General features: G+C 31.5%; 1 protein-coding gene across 3 annotated transcripts in view; it reads right to left on the reverse strand.

The window, feature by feature from the left end:
• Positions 1-811: 811 nt before the first annotated feature.
• The window catches only part of LOC144852671 (regulator of G-protein signaling 7-like), a 41,101-nt gene continuing 23,952 nt past the window's right edge, over positions 812-17,960 (reverse strand). For 2 of the 3 annotated variants that reach the window (XM_078710613.1, XM_078710611.1), the window contains 7 exons: positions 17,516-17,629; positions 13,423-13,554; positions 10,846-10,920; positions 10,237-10,438; positions 8,890-8,910; positions 6,151-6,215; positions 812-5,525 (listed from right to left, as the gene is read on the reverse strand). In XM_078710613.1, the coding sequence (XP_078566739.1) occupies positions 6,156-6,215; positions 8,890-8,910; positions 10,237-10,438; positions 10,846-10,920; positions 13,423-13,554; positions 17,516-17,629 (604 nt within the window). In that variant the 3' untranslated portion in view covers positions 812-5,525; positions 6,151-6,155. The remainder of the gene's footprint in view (positions 5,526-6,150; positions 6,216-8,889; positions 8,911-10,236; positions 10,439-10,845; positions 10,921-13,422; positions 13,555-17,515; positions 17,630-17,960) is intronic. The other variant, XM_078710612.1, reaches the window with a different exon arrangement.

A 17,960-nucleotide genomic window follows, 5' to 3' on the forward strand; every position in this document is an offset into this window, starting at 1 on the left:
TAGGCAAATTTTGACCTTTTTATTTTTTTGACATAAATGGTTACTATACATCTATAAGAATAATTATAATGCAATATATGCACATATATAGCAATAGTATTTTGCGTATTTTGGTAATTTTTTTGAAAAATAGGCAAATTTCGACCTTTTTATTTTTGACATAAATGGTTTCTATACGTCTATAAGATGATTATTCCATGATAATAGTTTAAAAAAAAAAAAAAATTCGAACAAGGCTTAGGCCTATACATGGCTGCAGTTGCGTGCTCAAGTTTGTGTTTACCGACCGACAGATCGACCAACCGACCGACATAGTGAGCTGTAGAATAGTTAATAAGTTACTATAAGATGATGAAAAAAGCAATATTATTGCATAATAATAGTATTTTAAAAAGTGCGTATTTTGGCCATTTTTTGAAAAAATGACCAAATTTCGACCTTTTTATTTTTTATAAATGGTTACTATGCGTCTATAAGATAATTATAACGCAATATATGCACATATATAGCAATAGTATTGCATAATAATAGTATTTTAAAAAGTGCGTATTTTGGCCATTTAAAAAAAAAATCATGTGCTATAGTACAGGGATTTAAAAAAAAAAGAAGAAAGTTTAAAAGAACCTGAATCTTTTATCGAAGATGTCAGCTTGTATAAAATATGTTGTTGCCATTAATTATGGTAGAACAGGCAGCAAATATACATTAAATACGATGTTCGGGTCATACATGGGACGCTATTGGCGTCATAATTATACTACTTAGGTGCCTTGTCATACCAAATGAGAAACAGAATTAATTCAAACACGTATTGATTTTTCAAAACTGTAATAATTAATTTAATTTTCATCTATCAAACAATAAATACAATAAATTAAACAATGAGCATAAGATAAATAGCACTAGGGCTCAGGCCAAAATGATTCTACTGCAGTTACTGCAGTAAGTGCATTTTTTACAGCAGTATAAACGTATGATTATAGTTTGTTTCACTGCAAAAACGGTGTACGATTACTCCAAAAAAATCTTGCTAAATAATTGCATAAACGGTTTAAAGAGTAAAAAAACATAGTTACTGCAGTAACTGCAGGAGAATAATTTTGCCATGGTCCCTTGTTAAATTGAACAAGTTTTCAGAGCACTCATACTCTTAACAAGTATCTTGTTACTATTTATACCCCTACAATAACACAATCTCAATTGTGTATGAGGTGTATTTATGCCGGATGGATTGGGGACAGAAATATATTTTGGGACAAATAGTCTTGTGAAAAACACCATAATACATTTATATAATTAGTATTTTTTTTTGTTTATTTTTAATTTTTTTAAATTTTATATGCTATTGCACTACTTGTTATTGTGTCTACATTGTTATCAAGCAAGCAAAACTATTACAATAATAAATGAATTTTCGTTATTTTTTTTTACTTTCGATAAAGCTAAAAAATACCTCTTTGAGGTTAGTTAATAATAAGCAAATATACTCTTTGAAGGCTTAATACTTGAAAATTTGGCTAAGATTCTACATAGCCATGTACATGGACCTCAAGCAAAGGAGTTGAAACTATCAGTTAAAACATAGGCTCAAGTTATATGTTCCAATTGTTGCGTACAACAATCTAACATAAGGGATCACATAAAAATAATTTTTCTGCAGATCACCGCAAACAATGTATAATTTTATTTTGTTTCAATGTAGAAGTTTATGACTAGGCAGTCACTGTAACAAACAGTGTAGATTACCTAAAAAAGCTGGCTAAATCATTTTAATAGCAGGTAAAGGGTGTAGTAGAATAATTTTGATGGTTTCAAAGATGTATTGTCCCCCAAAAAACATGAAAAATAAAGATTAATAAATCAGACGTTGAATAGATTATTTTGTAGTTTTAATCAAGTTGATCACTTCCATAGAAAAAAAAACAGAAAGAATTATTGTTTTCACTTTTAAAATGACAAAATAAATGGTTAGATTCAACCAAAAACCTATTGGCTGGCAGCCAAATTGACTATTTTTTGCTTTAAATTACAGTTTTGTAGGTAAATACATTTCTTTTAGGTCCAATTTTTGGTCAAAGTGAATAACTATTAGGTGACATTAAAATGGCATATTCAACAAAAAAATTTGTAATAATGACTTATTCTGGGGGCAATACATCTTTAAGTTTTAAATTTTAGCTTAGCTCTAGCAGGGAAAATCAAATTTGTTTTTTATTGGTTTTAAATTAATTTTTCAATTATTAATGGTTTCTCAAATTCTGTATTATTATATTTGTGTACACAATACAAAAATGTCAAATATAATAAAAACAACACTATATTTCAACATACATGGCTAGATAAAAGTTGTTTACACATGTTTCCATGGCAACATTCTCTAGTGTAATGACTAGCTTTAGCAATCTCTGGCATGGTATTGATATTTTATAACAAGTCTATAGTAACAAATACATATTATAATATTAAACTATCTTATTCTATGCTAGTGGGCTAGTAAGCAAATGACTGCAATAAGAATCCCCAGTCATTATTTTCATTACCAGTCTTTTATTTATTTTATTTCATTATACAATAAATTATTACTTTATTGGAACTTTAGTTATTGTTGGTTGTGTAGGCTTTAAAAAAAAATTGATAGGTAATAATGATTTAATAAACATTTCTAAACATATTTAGATACTTTTGTGCAATTATTAGTTCTGTTGGAATTTTGGAATTATTTGAAGATACTGTACTATTAGAAGTCTGTTATGTTTAATCGGGAGATCGTGAAAAGAAAGCTAGCCTACTTTGGCTACATCATAAGAGGAAAGCAGCAGTGCACTAACACTGCAGATAATAGAAGGAAATGTAAAAGAGAAGAGAAAGAGAATTTCAGAAGAAACAATTGTTTGATAACATCAAAGAATGGACAGGATGGAATTTAGTGCAAGCCAAGCTTCTCGCTCACAGACCTGCTAAGGAGATGTGAACAGATGGTAGCCAATCGTCAGTATTGACGGCAGCCGAACCTGATGTTTAATTAGATGCGGTTGCTATCTGATCAATTGACATGGGCTTCTTGGCAGTGGCATAACAGCTATGAGTGCTCACTGGCTAAACTCAGGGTCTCAGAGCTTAAAAGGCCCCATGCAACTACCCATCATTGGAGGGCCTCTTGTATTACGCCACTGCTTCTTGGGAGAATTGCTATAGCAACACAAATATCGAGCAGTGACTCTCCAATAGACTTTCCAGACTACATTTTATCATTCCAAACTTGAATCCACTAGGCCTAGATGTAGTTTTGAACGAAAATTCAGAGATGGTTTATTTGATATGATTTTATCTTCTGAATTTACTTGTATTGTTTAGGCATATACCTTGTGCATTGATTTATCTTGTTTTTGATTTAAATGTTTTTATATTGTTGCAAATGTACTTTGATTTATTGGTGACCTATTAAATAGCGGTTCTTTTGAAATGAAAATCTAACATGGTTAATAAAAATGGCCTTATTATCAGTATAGTGTGGTGGGAACTTTAAAAGGTGGGTTGACCGGTAGGAGCTAAAAAAAATTAGATTAGCAATACTGTATCACATTCTAAAATTTTACACATATATAAGAGCATTGTTTGCAATGAAATGCTTAAGATATTTAGCCATTTTAGCGACGTCATTTACACATAGTAACACCAAAAAGAAATATTTACTAAGGTCAAACTGGAGGTAAAAAATGGAGTACCGTAAATGATAGAACAAGCGCCACCAAGCTTACGATATTTATTCAACTGCCATGTTTAATTTAATAATGTATTTCCATAACAGACACATGAGCGGTATCATGTCTAGCAACAATAAACATAATGCAGTATCGTGTCTTCTGACAGCAAACTTCATCCCATACTGTAGTATAATTACAGATTATTTAGGTTAAGTTCATATTTAGGAGTTAGGTGGTATGGTCCTGTCGGAGCCAACAGACACAATACATGAGAATCGGCTAGTTTTTTAGTGGTTTTATCATAGTTAATTGTAGGACTTCAGTGTTTGTTCGATCATTTACGATATTAGCCCAATGGTAGGTTCAGATTTGTACCTATTTCTAATATTGTTTTCAAGTATTCTCAATCTTTGTTTTAATTACCAATAATTGTTTTTATGGTATCACTAATATATACTACACTGATTTGCTAAAAAGTGCCAATTAATTCAAAATGTTATTTTTTAAAATTCTATTTTCAATGGAAATTAAAGACAAAGAATTAATTATTATCACAACATATTGTCAGCTAAGACACTTCTTAAAATAAGTAGGACTATATTACATTAAATTATTAATTTAAAAACATGTATAATTAATAATAATAATAATAATACTAATAATAGAATAGAATAATAATTTAAAAATTCCTATTCAAGAACAGGGTACAGGTCTATAAACAGGTTGGGAAAAAATATACAAACATATCAAGATTCAGTTATATTATATTCATTAGAATAATTCCTACACTATTTTTGTCTTCTATATATATCAAATTAAACAATATCCTAGAATTTCTACAATAATGAGACAATTATGTGCATTTTCTATAATTTGTCTATTTCGATCGTCGTCGTATATATATTCAGATATAGTCAGAGGTCGCAACCCAATCTGAATTTGTTTAAAATACAGTACTGGGCCTTCAGTAAGATTCATATTCCGAAAGATGTCAATCATATGACTGTAAACAAATGTCTTTCGTTAACTTCGTATTTTTTTTTTCCTCATAAGGCTAAATATCGGGAAGTCTTTAGTAAACCTCGCAAACATTTATCCATTTACAAATTGATTATCGCACTGTTTGAGCAAGAATCCTGCAAATGACTTTATATGATACGCCGATTTTTCAAACAACGTGTAGCTCTCGCAAAAAAAAACAGACCGATTCTCGCAATAATGTTATCGGATTTATGGTGATGATGCAAACAAGATAGATGATCTAAAGTCTCGCAACAAGCTGATCATATTCCAAAATCTCATTGTCTCGCATCAACTGAACATGTGACATGTTCAGAGATTTCCAACAAATTGCAATATTATCTGTGATCTCATAACTCGCAAACGAAATATGCTGATCCTCATTGCAAAAAAAACTGTGATCATAAATAAGTGATATCACTTATAGATGATCTTTTGAAAGATATTACAGTAGATTCAAATTTTCACATATTTCCAATGGCGAGACTACCAAGTTGCTACACATTATGATATGTTTGTTGCCATCCGGTTCTTGAGAAATATATCTATCTAGCGTAGTACATCAATAATTCTATGCTTCCAAGTATATTCAGTGGGAATTTTCATTTTATCTACACACAGGTTGGCTATTCCAATAATAATCTTGCTCCCTCTGTTATAACCAGAATGTTTATCTACATTATATGCAGGGTGGCTATTCCAATAATAATCTTGCTCCCCTCTGTTGTAACCACTTGTTAGTGGGTTTTGGTTTCAACTTTTAACAATGTTGGAAGCTGTTGTTTTGTGTTATTCAGTATTCTACAAATAAAAAATACTTTATTTATGGTCCGTTTCTATTGAGATAGAAGGAGCTTGGCAATAGAAATGGATACTCACAAAAACATCGGTTTTAAACGGGTTTCTGTGAAGCATTAATCATGCCTCAATACATTCATTTTAAACGACCATAAATGGTTTCATTTTGGTAAAAAACATGCTGTGTTTTGCTTTACTTGGTTATAAACAAATTACAGTACCAAAACTACTGTTGGAGTGGAGTTTAACTGCCTTATTCTCTCTGAAGAGAGTTCTCAAAATACCCGCCCATCCAAATTGTGTAATTTTTTAATCCTGGCCTTAAGTGGGAGCATTTCAAACAGACTACCAAATATAATTGATCTTGATACTGCTAAATAAGATTGGGATTATATGTCCTCCAGAGACGCTTGGCAGCCATAGTATCGATGAGATGGACTAGTACATGGGGTGTAACCATATTCTTCAGATAGATTCACTAGGTTCTTTAAAGTGCACAAGAGTTAGATGTGTACACCGTCATGCTTGAGGAGGGCCTTGAACCTGTGCTGATATTACTACAATTTGAGGTGCCCCTGCATTAACCTGCTCAACCACTCGACTCAATAAAAAACAAGTTTAAACAAACCTAGGTCATTTGTCTACATCACTTCGACTGGCTAGTGTAGATAGTTTAGGAATAAGTGATTTAGTCTGAAAATAAAAATAGTATTGCATTAAGAAAAAATACTGTTAATGTAGATATCAATTTTGCCAATAGCCAAAAGTCTTGTTGACGTTTAATAAAGTATGCGATTGAACAATGGGACTTGCACCCATGTGAAAGACTCTTGTTTGCGTCCTTAGTAAAGATGCTGTTGCTGTCATTGCCTTGTCCTTCGGATGGGACATTACGCTGCATTGATCATATATGTACACTATTTGAGAAGTTGCACTACAACTAATCAGAATTTCCCAGGACAAGAATAATTACATACACATACACTTTTTGGACATTTGGAAAATCCATGATAAACCACGGTTCTAGAGACCTCAAAGATCGGTTTATATGTGCAAACATGGTTTTGTACATATACAGAAATTACAGACACATAAAAATGTACACAAGTATTAACATTTTTGGTGAATACAAAAGCGTGTGTGTGTAATGTGACACACATCTGGTACTGATACATTGCACGCACGTACGTGAAATATGTTTCCATTAACATTGAGTAACAAATGGTACCGATCTTTTACTTCCATCCGATGGAAAAAGCCAATGAGTTTAAGCAGATTTGTGATCTGGCATTTTGCCGTACCAACAAGCTAAGCACAGTTATTTATTGCTTCTTTTCAGTGCTTTAGCATATGATATATATATCCATCCACGATTCCTCAAGCTTTTCCAATATTCTCTATATACGTACAGTAGAACCCCTCCTTTGTGATACTCCTATTCAAGAGACCTCTTCAAAACTTTCTTGTGAAAAAAACAGAGGCGCAACACTACGGCCAACCCCTACTCAGGGAACACTTTGTCCCGAAGGTGTCCGCTTAATAGAGGTTCTACTGTATAGATAATTGACAACAATCTAAATATAATACAATTTATATCTAATGTAATACAAAATTAGTCAGCTTTGCAATTCATGCTACATTATTTAGCCCATGCAAAACAATTTCTTTAAATTACTGTACTTATTTATTTTTGTCATTTAGAAACTATTGATTGATAAAGCAAGACATTGCTAGGCAAAATAAGTAGAGCTTGAATTGCAAAAATCAAGTAATTAGTAAATTGAAAATTAATACATTGTATTGAACTAATAATTTCAACTGAAAAAGAAGTAGAAAATCTACATTTATAAAGTAAATGTTACAATTTTTTAAAATGTTACAATTTTAAAAGAATAAAATGTTTAAAGAAATAATAATTAAAAATATGATACTACATTCCAACATAAAATTTTGAAATAAAATTTAGTGATTTAAAGCCAGTTGGATAAGAAAACAAAATTGCAGCTCATATTTCTTTACACTGTATAAATTTAACCGTTAGCAACTTGTTAGTATGAGCTTCTGGATCTGTTGATTGGTTAAAAACCATCCAATCAGATGAACTAAGTCATGAGCATTAACATTTTAACTGATGTCATTGGAAAGATGAATTGAGGTCGCTGAATTAGTTTCATTTAGCAATAAGCCATAGCCTACAGTACATGCAACCAGAGATTTATATAATTTTATTTCAAGCCTTCGTCTGAAACCATTTAAAAATCAGTACCAAAATGGATAAATTTCCACGCACTGGTTAATTACAAAACATGGCAGAAGATCCTTTTCACTTTTGTTATATTCCCGAGTTTCAGAGGGACATTTTTGTAACTGAGACCCTCTTCAAAATTCATAATCCGCCTCTACAAACACCTATTACATCTGTCCTAATTTGAGCTTTAATGTTATTCTATAGGGCTGGCCCCCTTTTTTCGTTTTTGTTTGTAGATGCAAAGCTTGTTCTAAGCTGTTTAAATACACAATTTAAGTAATATATTTAAAACAACTTGCCTTGATATTCATCATTATCGGATACGACAGATTTTCCTAAAAATTCAATTAAATAATTCACATACAGAAAAAGTGAAGGATATAACTATTAGAATGTGAAACAAGTATTTCAAAAGATTTAATCTAATTGTTACTTTATGTATACAGTACCATTGAGATACACATACTGGTGTGTTAAGCTCATCCCTGAAATTATACCAGGTAATTGCCATAATGGTGTGCTAAGCTCATCCCTGAATTTATACTGGGTAATTGCCATAATGGTGTGCTAAGCTCATCCCTGAATTTATAACAGGTAATTGCCATATTGGTGTTCTAAGCTAATCCCTGAATTTATATTGGGTAATTGCCATATTGGTGTGCTTAGCTCATCCCTTAATTTATACCCAGGTAATTGACATGCAAAATGATCCCTGTTTTTGTTGAAGAACCTTATATATTTGTCAGGCAAGATGCCCGTAATTTACCAAATGATATGAAAAGATTGATGTAACCTGAAAAAGTTTTTAATATAATCATAAAAAAATTGCTAAAATAATTGACATAATTTTTTAAAATATCAAATTAAAAATCAACTTTCTCTGTTTACGGTGGCCCATAAGTGTCATGAAAACTTTCAAAGGTTTTGCCAATACACATGTGGGCCACCATAAACAATTTTTTTCAGGATACAAACAACTCTAATGGTTTGAAAATGGATGGCAACTATATGATGATAAAATAACAATGCGACGAAGATGCAAACAAATTGCAGAATGAGTAGTGTTGTGGAAAAGAGAGAAAATTGAGTGAAATGAACGTGTACACCTTTCCTCCTCACCTTATCCCAGTGGCTTGAAACCTGAACAAATCACGGGTATTTAAAGTAAAAAATATACACATAGAAAAAGAAAAGACAAACGTTGGTCAACATATATTTACGAGGAACATGCAAAATGCATTATCCAATCACCAGAAATGTAGGAATTATAAACATTTTACATCGTAAATGCAAAATAAGAGTTAATTTTCAATCAAAATGCATAACAACAAGGAATAATAATATTATAATATTAATTATGACCCGAGTGATGGGGGAGGGTGCAAAGGAATAGATTTTGCAATACTGAAACATAATAGAACTTGGTAGGCATGCTCCATTGTTTGTATGTAATAGGTCTAAATAACTTCCAACATTGTATACATAATTTCCTTAAGTTTTGTATAATAACATCCTTGGACTCTGTAAATACATCCAATAACATTACATCATAAAGATGCAATGTAAAAAATATGAATATTTACATTTAAATACAAAGAATCCCTTTTATCGTATTAGTTTATGTACAGCGCTTAGAGGTTTCACAACATTAGGCGCTATATAAATCCATGATATTATTTATTATTATTATTATAAGTGTGTTGGAAATATTTATATTCCATGCCCAACTCATCCTGAAAACATTAATATTTAACTCATGAATTCGTCAAATTGTTTTCTTCTTAACTGGTATACTAAATTGTTTTCTTTCTGGCTTTAAAATTAATTATTTCAATTATAATATCTCTATGTTGCAATGAATGATAAACAGAATGTATGGTATAACTATAATGTGTAAATTCATCTGCTTTGTTGAATAAATAGTTAGGAACATTATTACTTTATTTTTTTTTAAATGACAGTTAAATATTCATGCATGGAAACTCATTCATTTCACAGTGGGCAGCAAAATGATAATAATTGTGCACAGTAAATGATAAAAATATTCCTTAAAATTGTGATTTTTAATGTTTTTACTGCCTTTACTGTATGATAACTATTATTTGAATTAATGTTTGAATGAGAGCTAAATGTAGTTGATTTGTATTTCAAAACTGTGTCAAAACATATTTCCACAACCAATACAAAAAGTAGCGTTCCGCATTTTACTCAAAGAGCAACTCCTACCTTCCAAGAATACGTTGGGACAGACTTATTCATAGAAAAGGCACAAATGTTGTTATTGCATTTTTTTATAGTTCATGACCTTTCAAACATCAAATCACATCTACTTTATTATTATATTACATTGAGTTTGTATTATATAGTATTTTAATATTTTCATAGATGTACAGTTTTACTCTATGGATTCAGAATTAAAAGATGAATTGAATTTAATTAGTCACGAAGAAATATTGCTAAACTTACCTTTTTCTTTGGACTTAAAAGTTCCTTGTACTGTTCAGATTTGAGAAACCTAGGATAGCTGTCTGTCTTCATTAATTCGTGAATATGGTCCTCAGCCGCGTCAAATGCGTACCTTCCCGCCGTCTCCATGTGTTTCCGAGTCTCGTCCATAACGCGAGAGTCAATGTTGATGGGGCAGGGAGCATCCGCAGATAAAAAGTCCCTATGAAAAGTTTGTCAGAAACATTTTTTCAAATTCAATAAAAGTTAAATGTTAAAGGTGTAAATTGTCCACCAAAAACATGAAAAATGAAGATGAATTAAATCAGATTTTGTGAATAGGTTATTTTGTAGTTTTAATAAAGTTAATCACTTCCGTATAAAAAAACAAACAAACATTTTTTTTTTCTACCAAAAATCCATTGGTTGGCAGCTAATTTGACCTTTTTTTTGCTTTAAATTACAGTTTTTTCAGGTAAAAAAATTAGTTTAGGTCCAATTTGTGGTAAAGGTGGACTATTATGTGACATTAAAATGGCATTTTCAACAAAAGAAATAATTTAAAACTTATTTTTCAGGGGGACAATACATCTTTAATAGTTACATCATGTGATAAATACAAATACTCACTCCCATATCTGTCGTGTCTTTTGTTGCATCATTTTCATCGGAGATGCCTTCAGTTCTTGACTGGCAATCCAAAACCTGAGAAATTACAATATTTTAAATTAAGAAAATCGCAAAACAATTTTAGAATGTCCGATTTTTAAACATCAGTCAGATTCTATTTTGAGAATCCGGATACAGATTCTAAAAAAGAGAACAAATTTTACAATAACAAATGTAATTATTTATAAATATAGTTTTCTATGAGAAGAAGTGGCAATTAACACAAGCATGTTAACCTTTAAAGGTCTCCGCTAGGTTTAGAAACGCGGATTAAATGACAGCTATAGACTATAATCTTGTTATATGCAAAGCATTACTCCACGACAACACACGCTGCATCAAGAGTTATAAATACCCATGAAAATAGTCCCAGACAATTCGATCAGACTATATCTTCCATTCAAACAGCGCACAGCACGAGCGATTGTGTAGCAATTAAGAAGAAGCGAGTATTTAAAATATCCGCTTCTGAATGGATATTAAAAATACAGTTATTTGCATAACAAACAAGCTAATGGTGAACCTATTTTAGCCGTGGAGGTTTTATTACAACCGGAACTACAGTTTATTTTCACACCTGGAAGTTCAATGTCCATCTTTTAGATACTGATTTTCCTTCTTTTATAAGCATTCGTGAATAATATTATTATTAAAAGAAATAATGACATAATACATCCTAAATGTTATCTATTAATGTGGACATAAACAACCAGACATTTTAAAAGTAACAATGAATTTTTAATTTATTTTTATTTATTTATTTTTTTTTTATTCAATTTTCTGCCATATACAATACAAAGAAGACAAAACAAATATAAAAGGCAAGGAAAGACCAAACAGGTGCTAAACACCTATGCTAGTTGGTCAACCCAGAACAGAGCACAGAAATAAACCAAAAACAAAATTACATTCTACAATTAAAGCATCTACAAGAAAGCGACCAACTACACACATTTCCAATATCAAAATTATTTAAAAAATAAGTATTGAGATAGTTTTAAAAGAACTAACAGAAATATCTAAGTTGCGAATTTTATATAGTAAAATTCAAAATAATTTAACAATTCGGGAACAGAGCTAGAAACTTGTACACAATAATATTTCATAATGAAAATTATTTCATAATAAAATGCTTGCACAATATGCTCATACAATACTCAAAGAACAGAACAAGGTCATTCTCACTCCTGAGGACGATCAAAGTACATTGATCGAAACGTCGAGAAACTCAACAGTTCTTTTCAGAACTAACACACGTGGTGTACCGCAAACTTTATATCAAGGTCGTATCCATTGTTTAATTTTTCTTCTTTTTTAAAAATATGTCTGTCTGTAGGCTGTTCAATTTTACTACAGTACAGATAAAACAGAATAGAATCTCAAATTCAGATCAATAGTCCTGACAAAGAATAATGTAGAACCCCTTCTTTGGGAAACCTTATTTAGAGGACAACCCATTCAGGGAACACCCCTACACAGAAGACACTCTATTCAGGGAACACCCTATTCAGGGAACACCCTATTCAGGGAACACCCCTATTCAGGGAACACCCCTATTCAGGGAACACCTCTATTCAGGGAACACCCTATTCAGGGAACACCTCTATTCAGGGAACACCTCTATTCAGGGACACCCCTATTCAGGGAACACCCTATTCAGGGAACACCCTATTCAGGGGACACATCTATTCAGGGAACACCCTATTCAGGGAAACCTCTATTCAGGGAACACCCTATTCAGGGACACCCCTATTCAGGGGAAACTTTTCTATGAAACAAATGAGGAGAAATACATATTTAAACATTAAGGTCAACCTTCAGGGAAAATTATTTATTAAGGGGACACTTTTTTTATCCTGACCCTTAAGATGTGTTCTACTGTGTTTCCAAAACCTTGGCTTTTTGTTTTTACTTTTGATTAAATAGTTTTCAATTTTTTTGTAAATTTGTTCTGTAATCTAAAAACGGGAACAATAAGGAAGCCACTCCCATACAGTAGATGGCCATCCTTTGAATCCAAGGACTTAAAACAATGATGAAACAGAGATTAGAAGTTTATATCCTTTAAAGAGATCATGGCGGGAAACATGCAATGAGATATAAATGGGATAGTCCTGCTTATTGGAACGGTCTTTCTCAAATAGTTTGTAATATAATGTTTTTTTGGCCTGTTACTGTATATATGAATACGGATTTATATACTGTATTTTGGAATACAGTTATTTGCATAAAAAACTAAACTAACAATTTAATAATTCTCCCATTTTGTTCAAATGAGGAAGTATATAGGATATATTGAAAACTGTTGTTTTCAAGGTTTCGCATGGGTTAGGCGAACTATTTGTACTTTCAACAGATTTAACAAAATGTACATAAAACGCCCCTGGACACAGAATAATAGGTTTTGAATTTCACAAGTCATAAATTATACTGGTGCCTACTTAAAATTCTACCAGTTGATAGCTAAGTATTGCTGCTTAAAAAAACTCCTCGATTATAATAAATAAATAAATAAACAAGTAGAAATTGATGTTTTACCTTAGATTTTCTCCACTGAATTCTGTTTCTAAGAATTTCGCAAACTGTTCACGACCTAAAGGATCTCGTAGTAGTTCATCAATACCAAATGTCCATTTTTTCACACGCCATGCAGGCACGTCTTTTAGGCTCCTTTAAAAAAAAAAAAAAAAAATTCTTTAGTTATAAACCTAATACTGTACAACCTTTGTGATTTGTTATCGGAAATTTCACCCGATTTCATGTTTAAAGTAAGTAAAGCTAATCAGTGCAGTAAATAAAATGTATAGAATTACCACAGAATGAGAGAAGCCCTTGATCAATGTTAGGACCAATCAAGGTGCTTTAAACAGTCCTGGCTTTGTTTGTATCAAACCTGTTAGTGGCGGTAATTATCGCTGTTGGTTTCGATTGAATAAAATAAAATGAAATAAAAATAAAAAAACAAAAAATGAAGAATATCAAAACAAATATTATTTTAAAATATGGCTCAGATTGTAAACAGGAACAATTAGCAATATTATCTAGAACATATGTTTTAACTAAATATAGGTCAAGTTATTTAACAATAGCAATAAAAAAACAGAAACCACAAAATCAAGAACCGAATATTTTATAATCTCAAGATGGCAGATGTTGTTGAAGAAGATGGCTAGGTCTAACTGTACATATACACATTTATGCTATCATTTTAAATAGTATAAAGAATACACTACTTTTATTGAAAGTATTGTCTACACCAGATTTTGTTGAAGAAGATTGCTAGGCCTAAACTGTACATATGCTATCATTTTAAATAGTATAAAGAATACACTACTTTTATTGAAAGTATTGTCTACACCAGATTTTTTGAAGAAGATGGCTAGGCCTAAACTGTACATACACATTTATGCTATCATTTTAAATAGTATAAAGAATACACTACTTTTAATGAAAGTTTTGTCTACACCAGATTTTGTTGAAGAAGATGGTAGGTCTAAACTGTACATACACATTTATGCTATCATTTTAAATAGTATAAAAAATACACTACTTTTAATGAAAGTATTGTACACACCAGATTTTGTTGAAGAAGATTGCTAGGCCTAAACTGTACATATGCTATCATTTTAAATAGTATAAAGAAAACACTAATTTTAATGAAATTATTGTCTACACCAGATTTTGTTGAAGAAGATGGCTAGGCCTAAACCGTACTATTATTTTAAATAGTAAAAGAATACACTACTTTTAATGAAAGTATTGTACACACCAGATTTTGTTGAAGAAGATGGCTAGGTCTATCTGTACACATTTATGCTATCATTTTAAATAGAAGAATACACTACTTTTAATGAAACTTGATCGTCAGATAAGGGTATTTCCAGCAATAATAAAGAAATAGGCCACTTTCACATGAGGTGAAAGTTTAATGAATTACTAATGAAATTAACTTAACATACAATAACTGAATTTGGCGTATTTCAACAAACAAGCCAATATTTAACAATATAGTATAACGCATATTACTGTAAAAGATGACACTGTTAAGACCCAAAAGAGTGTACTCTGAATAGGGGTTGACGATGATGATATAATTTAACAAGAAAGTGTCCCAATATTATCGGTGTCCCCCAAAAATAGGAGAGGCTCCACATTCACTTACAGATCGTTGGACATAGGTAACTCGCGTAGCACTTTGGTCTTCATAGAAACAGTCCACCTTCACATGGGGCAAGCAGAGCCGTATATTCCTAAAGTATTAAACTCTTCATTCCCAGTATAAAGACAAAGATGGGAAATCAATGCTAAGTACAATCACCGACCGCTCCAAGAACTTTGTTAAAAATTCAGCAATCTATAATAATCCGCAGTATTTGAAGCAATGTGAGAATATTATAAAACTCTTGGTATATCCACATCAAAAATGAACCTCTCACAATGAAAGCTTCAATTGAGTTATGGAAACTAAACTATGTGCTATCAGTATAAAACAAGAGTTCCACTTCCTTCTGAAAAGTCTACATACACTGAATAGAACAGGAAACGGTTTTACAGAACCTTGCTTCCTGGTTCCACGGACGAAAGTTCACAGCCAATCATCTTCTAGCAACTTTGCTATGTGCTAAGATGACTTAATAAACAAGTAAAAGATAAGCTTTATGTCTCTCATTAGGATTAGGGTTAACGAGAAAGGTTAATTCAACTATTCTTAGAGTGTGGGTGGTCATTGGGCAGTTCTAGCCGTCTATTTCGAATGTGGAATAATATTTGTTATTTCTGTATCTGTGACTAAAAACAAATATTTATAAATAAATAAAATAAAACATTTTTTTTTTAAATAAATAAGTTTTAATAATCGGAATAATCTAATAATTGAAAAGTATCACAGAAATTCAGATACTTGATCAGATGTTTTGTCTTACTTGGATATAAGTAATAATGAGTCTAAACCACAAAATTAAAAATTAAAATGATAAAAGTAAGTATCGGGTGGGACTTGAACCCAAAACCTCCAGAACACTAGTCTGGCATTTATATCGCAAGACCACAGAGCTTGCACTGATGGCCAAGGATATATAAGCCCAAGCAAGCAGTATAAACTGCACCAAAGGGCTAAGTTCAGAGGTCAGATATTTTGCCATACTGTGAAAAAAAACCCCTTCAAATTAACCTACATTGCACTTTGCCAAATTTCATCCGTTTTTTAACCTTTTTTGGAAAGTGTTCATTCAGGCTTTCGTACATGCATCATTTCATGATTGTTCATTAAAGTTAATTAGCATTTAACATAAATACTTGATAGTTCATTTTTTTGCTGGTACTAGGGTTATTATAAACGATATTGACTGATGATAACCAATTATAATTTTTCTTAATGTTTTTTTTAAATAGGTCTATCTACATGAAATAATATTATACCTATATTATTATTATAATGTAAAGCTAAAATCAATTGCTCAACACAAATATGACTTTGTCAAGTATTCTGGAATAGGGTCAGTTGGCCTTTTTTTTTTTTTTTAACCACCATATTTAATGAGGGTGATCCATCCAGCAATTGCTGATCATTAGGGACCCTCAGAAGTTCACAAGACAAACATATACACAAGATGCTCTACATAAACAAAGTCTTATTACAAGTCTTTGGGAGTGGAGTTGTAATTTTGTCCTTAGAAAAAATCCTGACATGTGACGGGACTTGAACCCAGGACTCTTGGAGTGGTAGCCAAGCATCATAACCACCAAGCCACAACTCCACTTTTATTTGGTAAAATAAAGTGCTAAACACAATGTCCCATATTTTAAATTATATTTTTCTGATTTACTTTTTTTCCAAAACATATTTATTGTTTTGAAAACCAAACTTAATAAAAAAACAAATAAAAAAATAACACTCAATGTGGGCGGTCCAACGTAAGGGTGTCAAATTTTTCTTGACTATATTCCAAGAAGGAAATAAAATGTGAAAAATAGGCAACTGAGTGTAATAAATATCATCAAAACCTTCAAAACAATATTTCCAAATTTTGCATTTTATTACCTCTGTCCCTACAGACAAAAACTGAAGTTTAGTTTTTTTAAACCTAATATTTAAAAGGTCATTTATCTGACCTAACATTTAAAAGGTCATTCACCATAGTAGATAGAGATAGACAGATAGATATCTGTTGATTTCAATCTAGAAAATTGTATTTAATTCAACTTCAACATACTTCTCGATTCTGATACATTTAGTACAAAAACGAAACCTCAACACTAAATCCTGTATAGATAAATTAAATATTAATATTTACATAATTTCATTGGTAATAACATAAACAGCTGATGTCATTCCAACTGAATGTGAAACTTGAAGTAACCTAAGATGACCCTTGCTAGCAGCCACCTTTATATCCTGGTTTCTGAATCCAAGATATTATAAACTCAAGATATACATTACTAAATGACAAACAAATTTTAGCAAATAAGACGTCCAGTAAATAGAGCAGCACTATTTTTATGATCTTAATGTTCACAGAAACATTTAAACAATTAAAAATCTTTAGTAAACAAAAATGTATGTCTAAGATATACTAGTGAAAAGTAAATTTCACTCTTCCCTGGACAGAATTAGTCTCGAAAATGGACTTACTTCGTTTTCATTGCATCCCATAATGCCGTTTCGTCGGATATCCATGGATTCGGAGCCTCCATTGTCGTTATCAGGCCGTCGTATTCCCTATATTGCTGACAGTAAGATACCAATCTAAAAAAAAAAGAAATTCCCAGTTGTCATTTTTTCATCCTTTCAGCTGTATGTTGAAGCAGGGTCGGAAGCAACCTGGAATTCTATTGTAATCCCAGCCTGCAACAATCACAAGGAATAACCCCATGCGTTGTAGGTTATGGCATTCTTTTGACCATGAGAAAAATACTGATACTGTGACCAGGACGCAGCGACCAGGACTTAAACCTAGGATCATGAAATTGGTAAGCCAAACACCAAGCTACGGTACTATTTCACCACAAAATAAGGAAAAATGCTAGAACAATTTAATATTTCTTTTCCTCCTATCACACAATCAAATCAAACACAG

This window comes from Antedon bifida, chromosome 9 (assembly GCF_963402885.1).
Source record: "Antedon bifida chromosome 9, ecAntBifi1.1, whole genome shotgun sequence".
In the NCBI taxonomy this organism is placed as follows: domain Eukaryota; kingdom Metazoa; phylum Echinodermata; class Crinoidea; order Comatulida; family Antedonidae; genus Antedon; species Antedon bifida.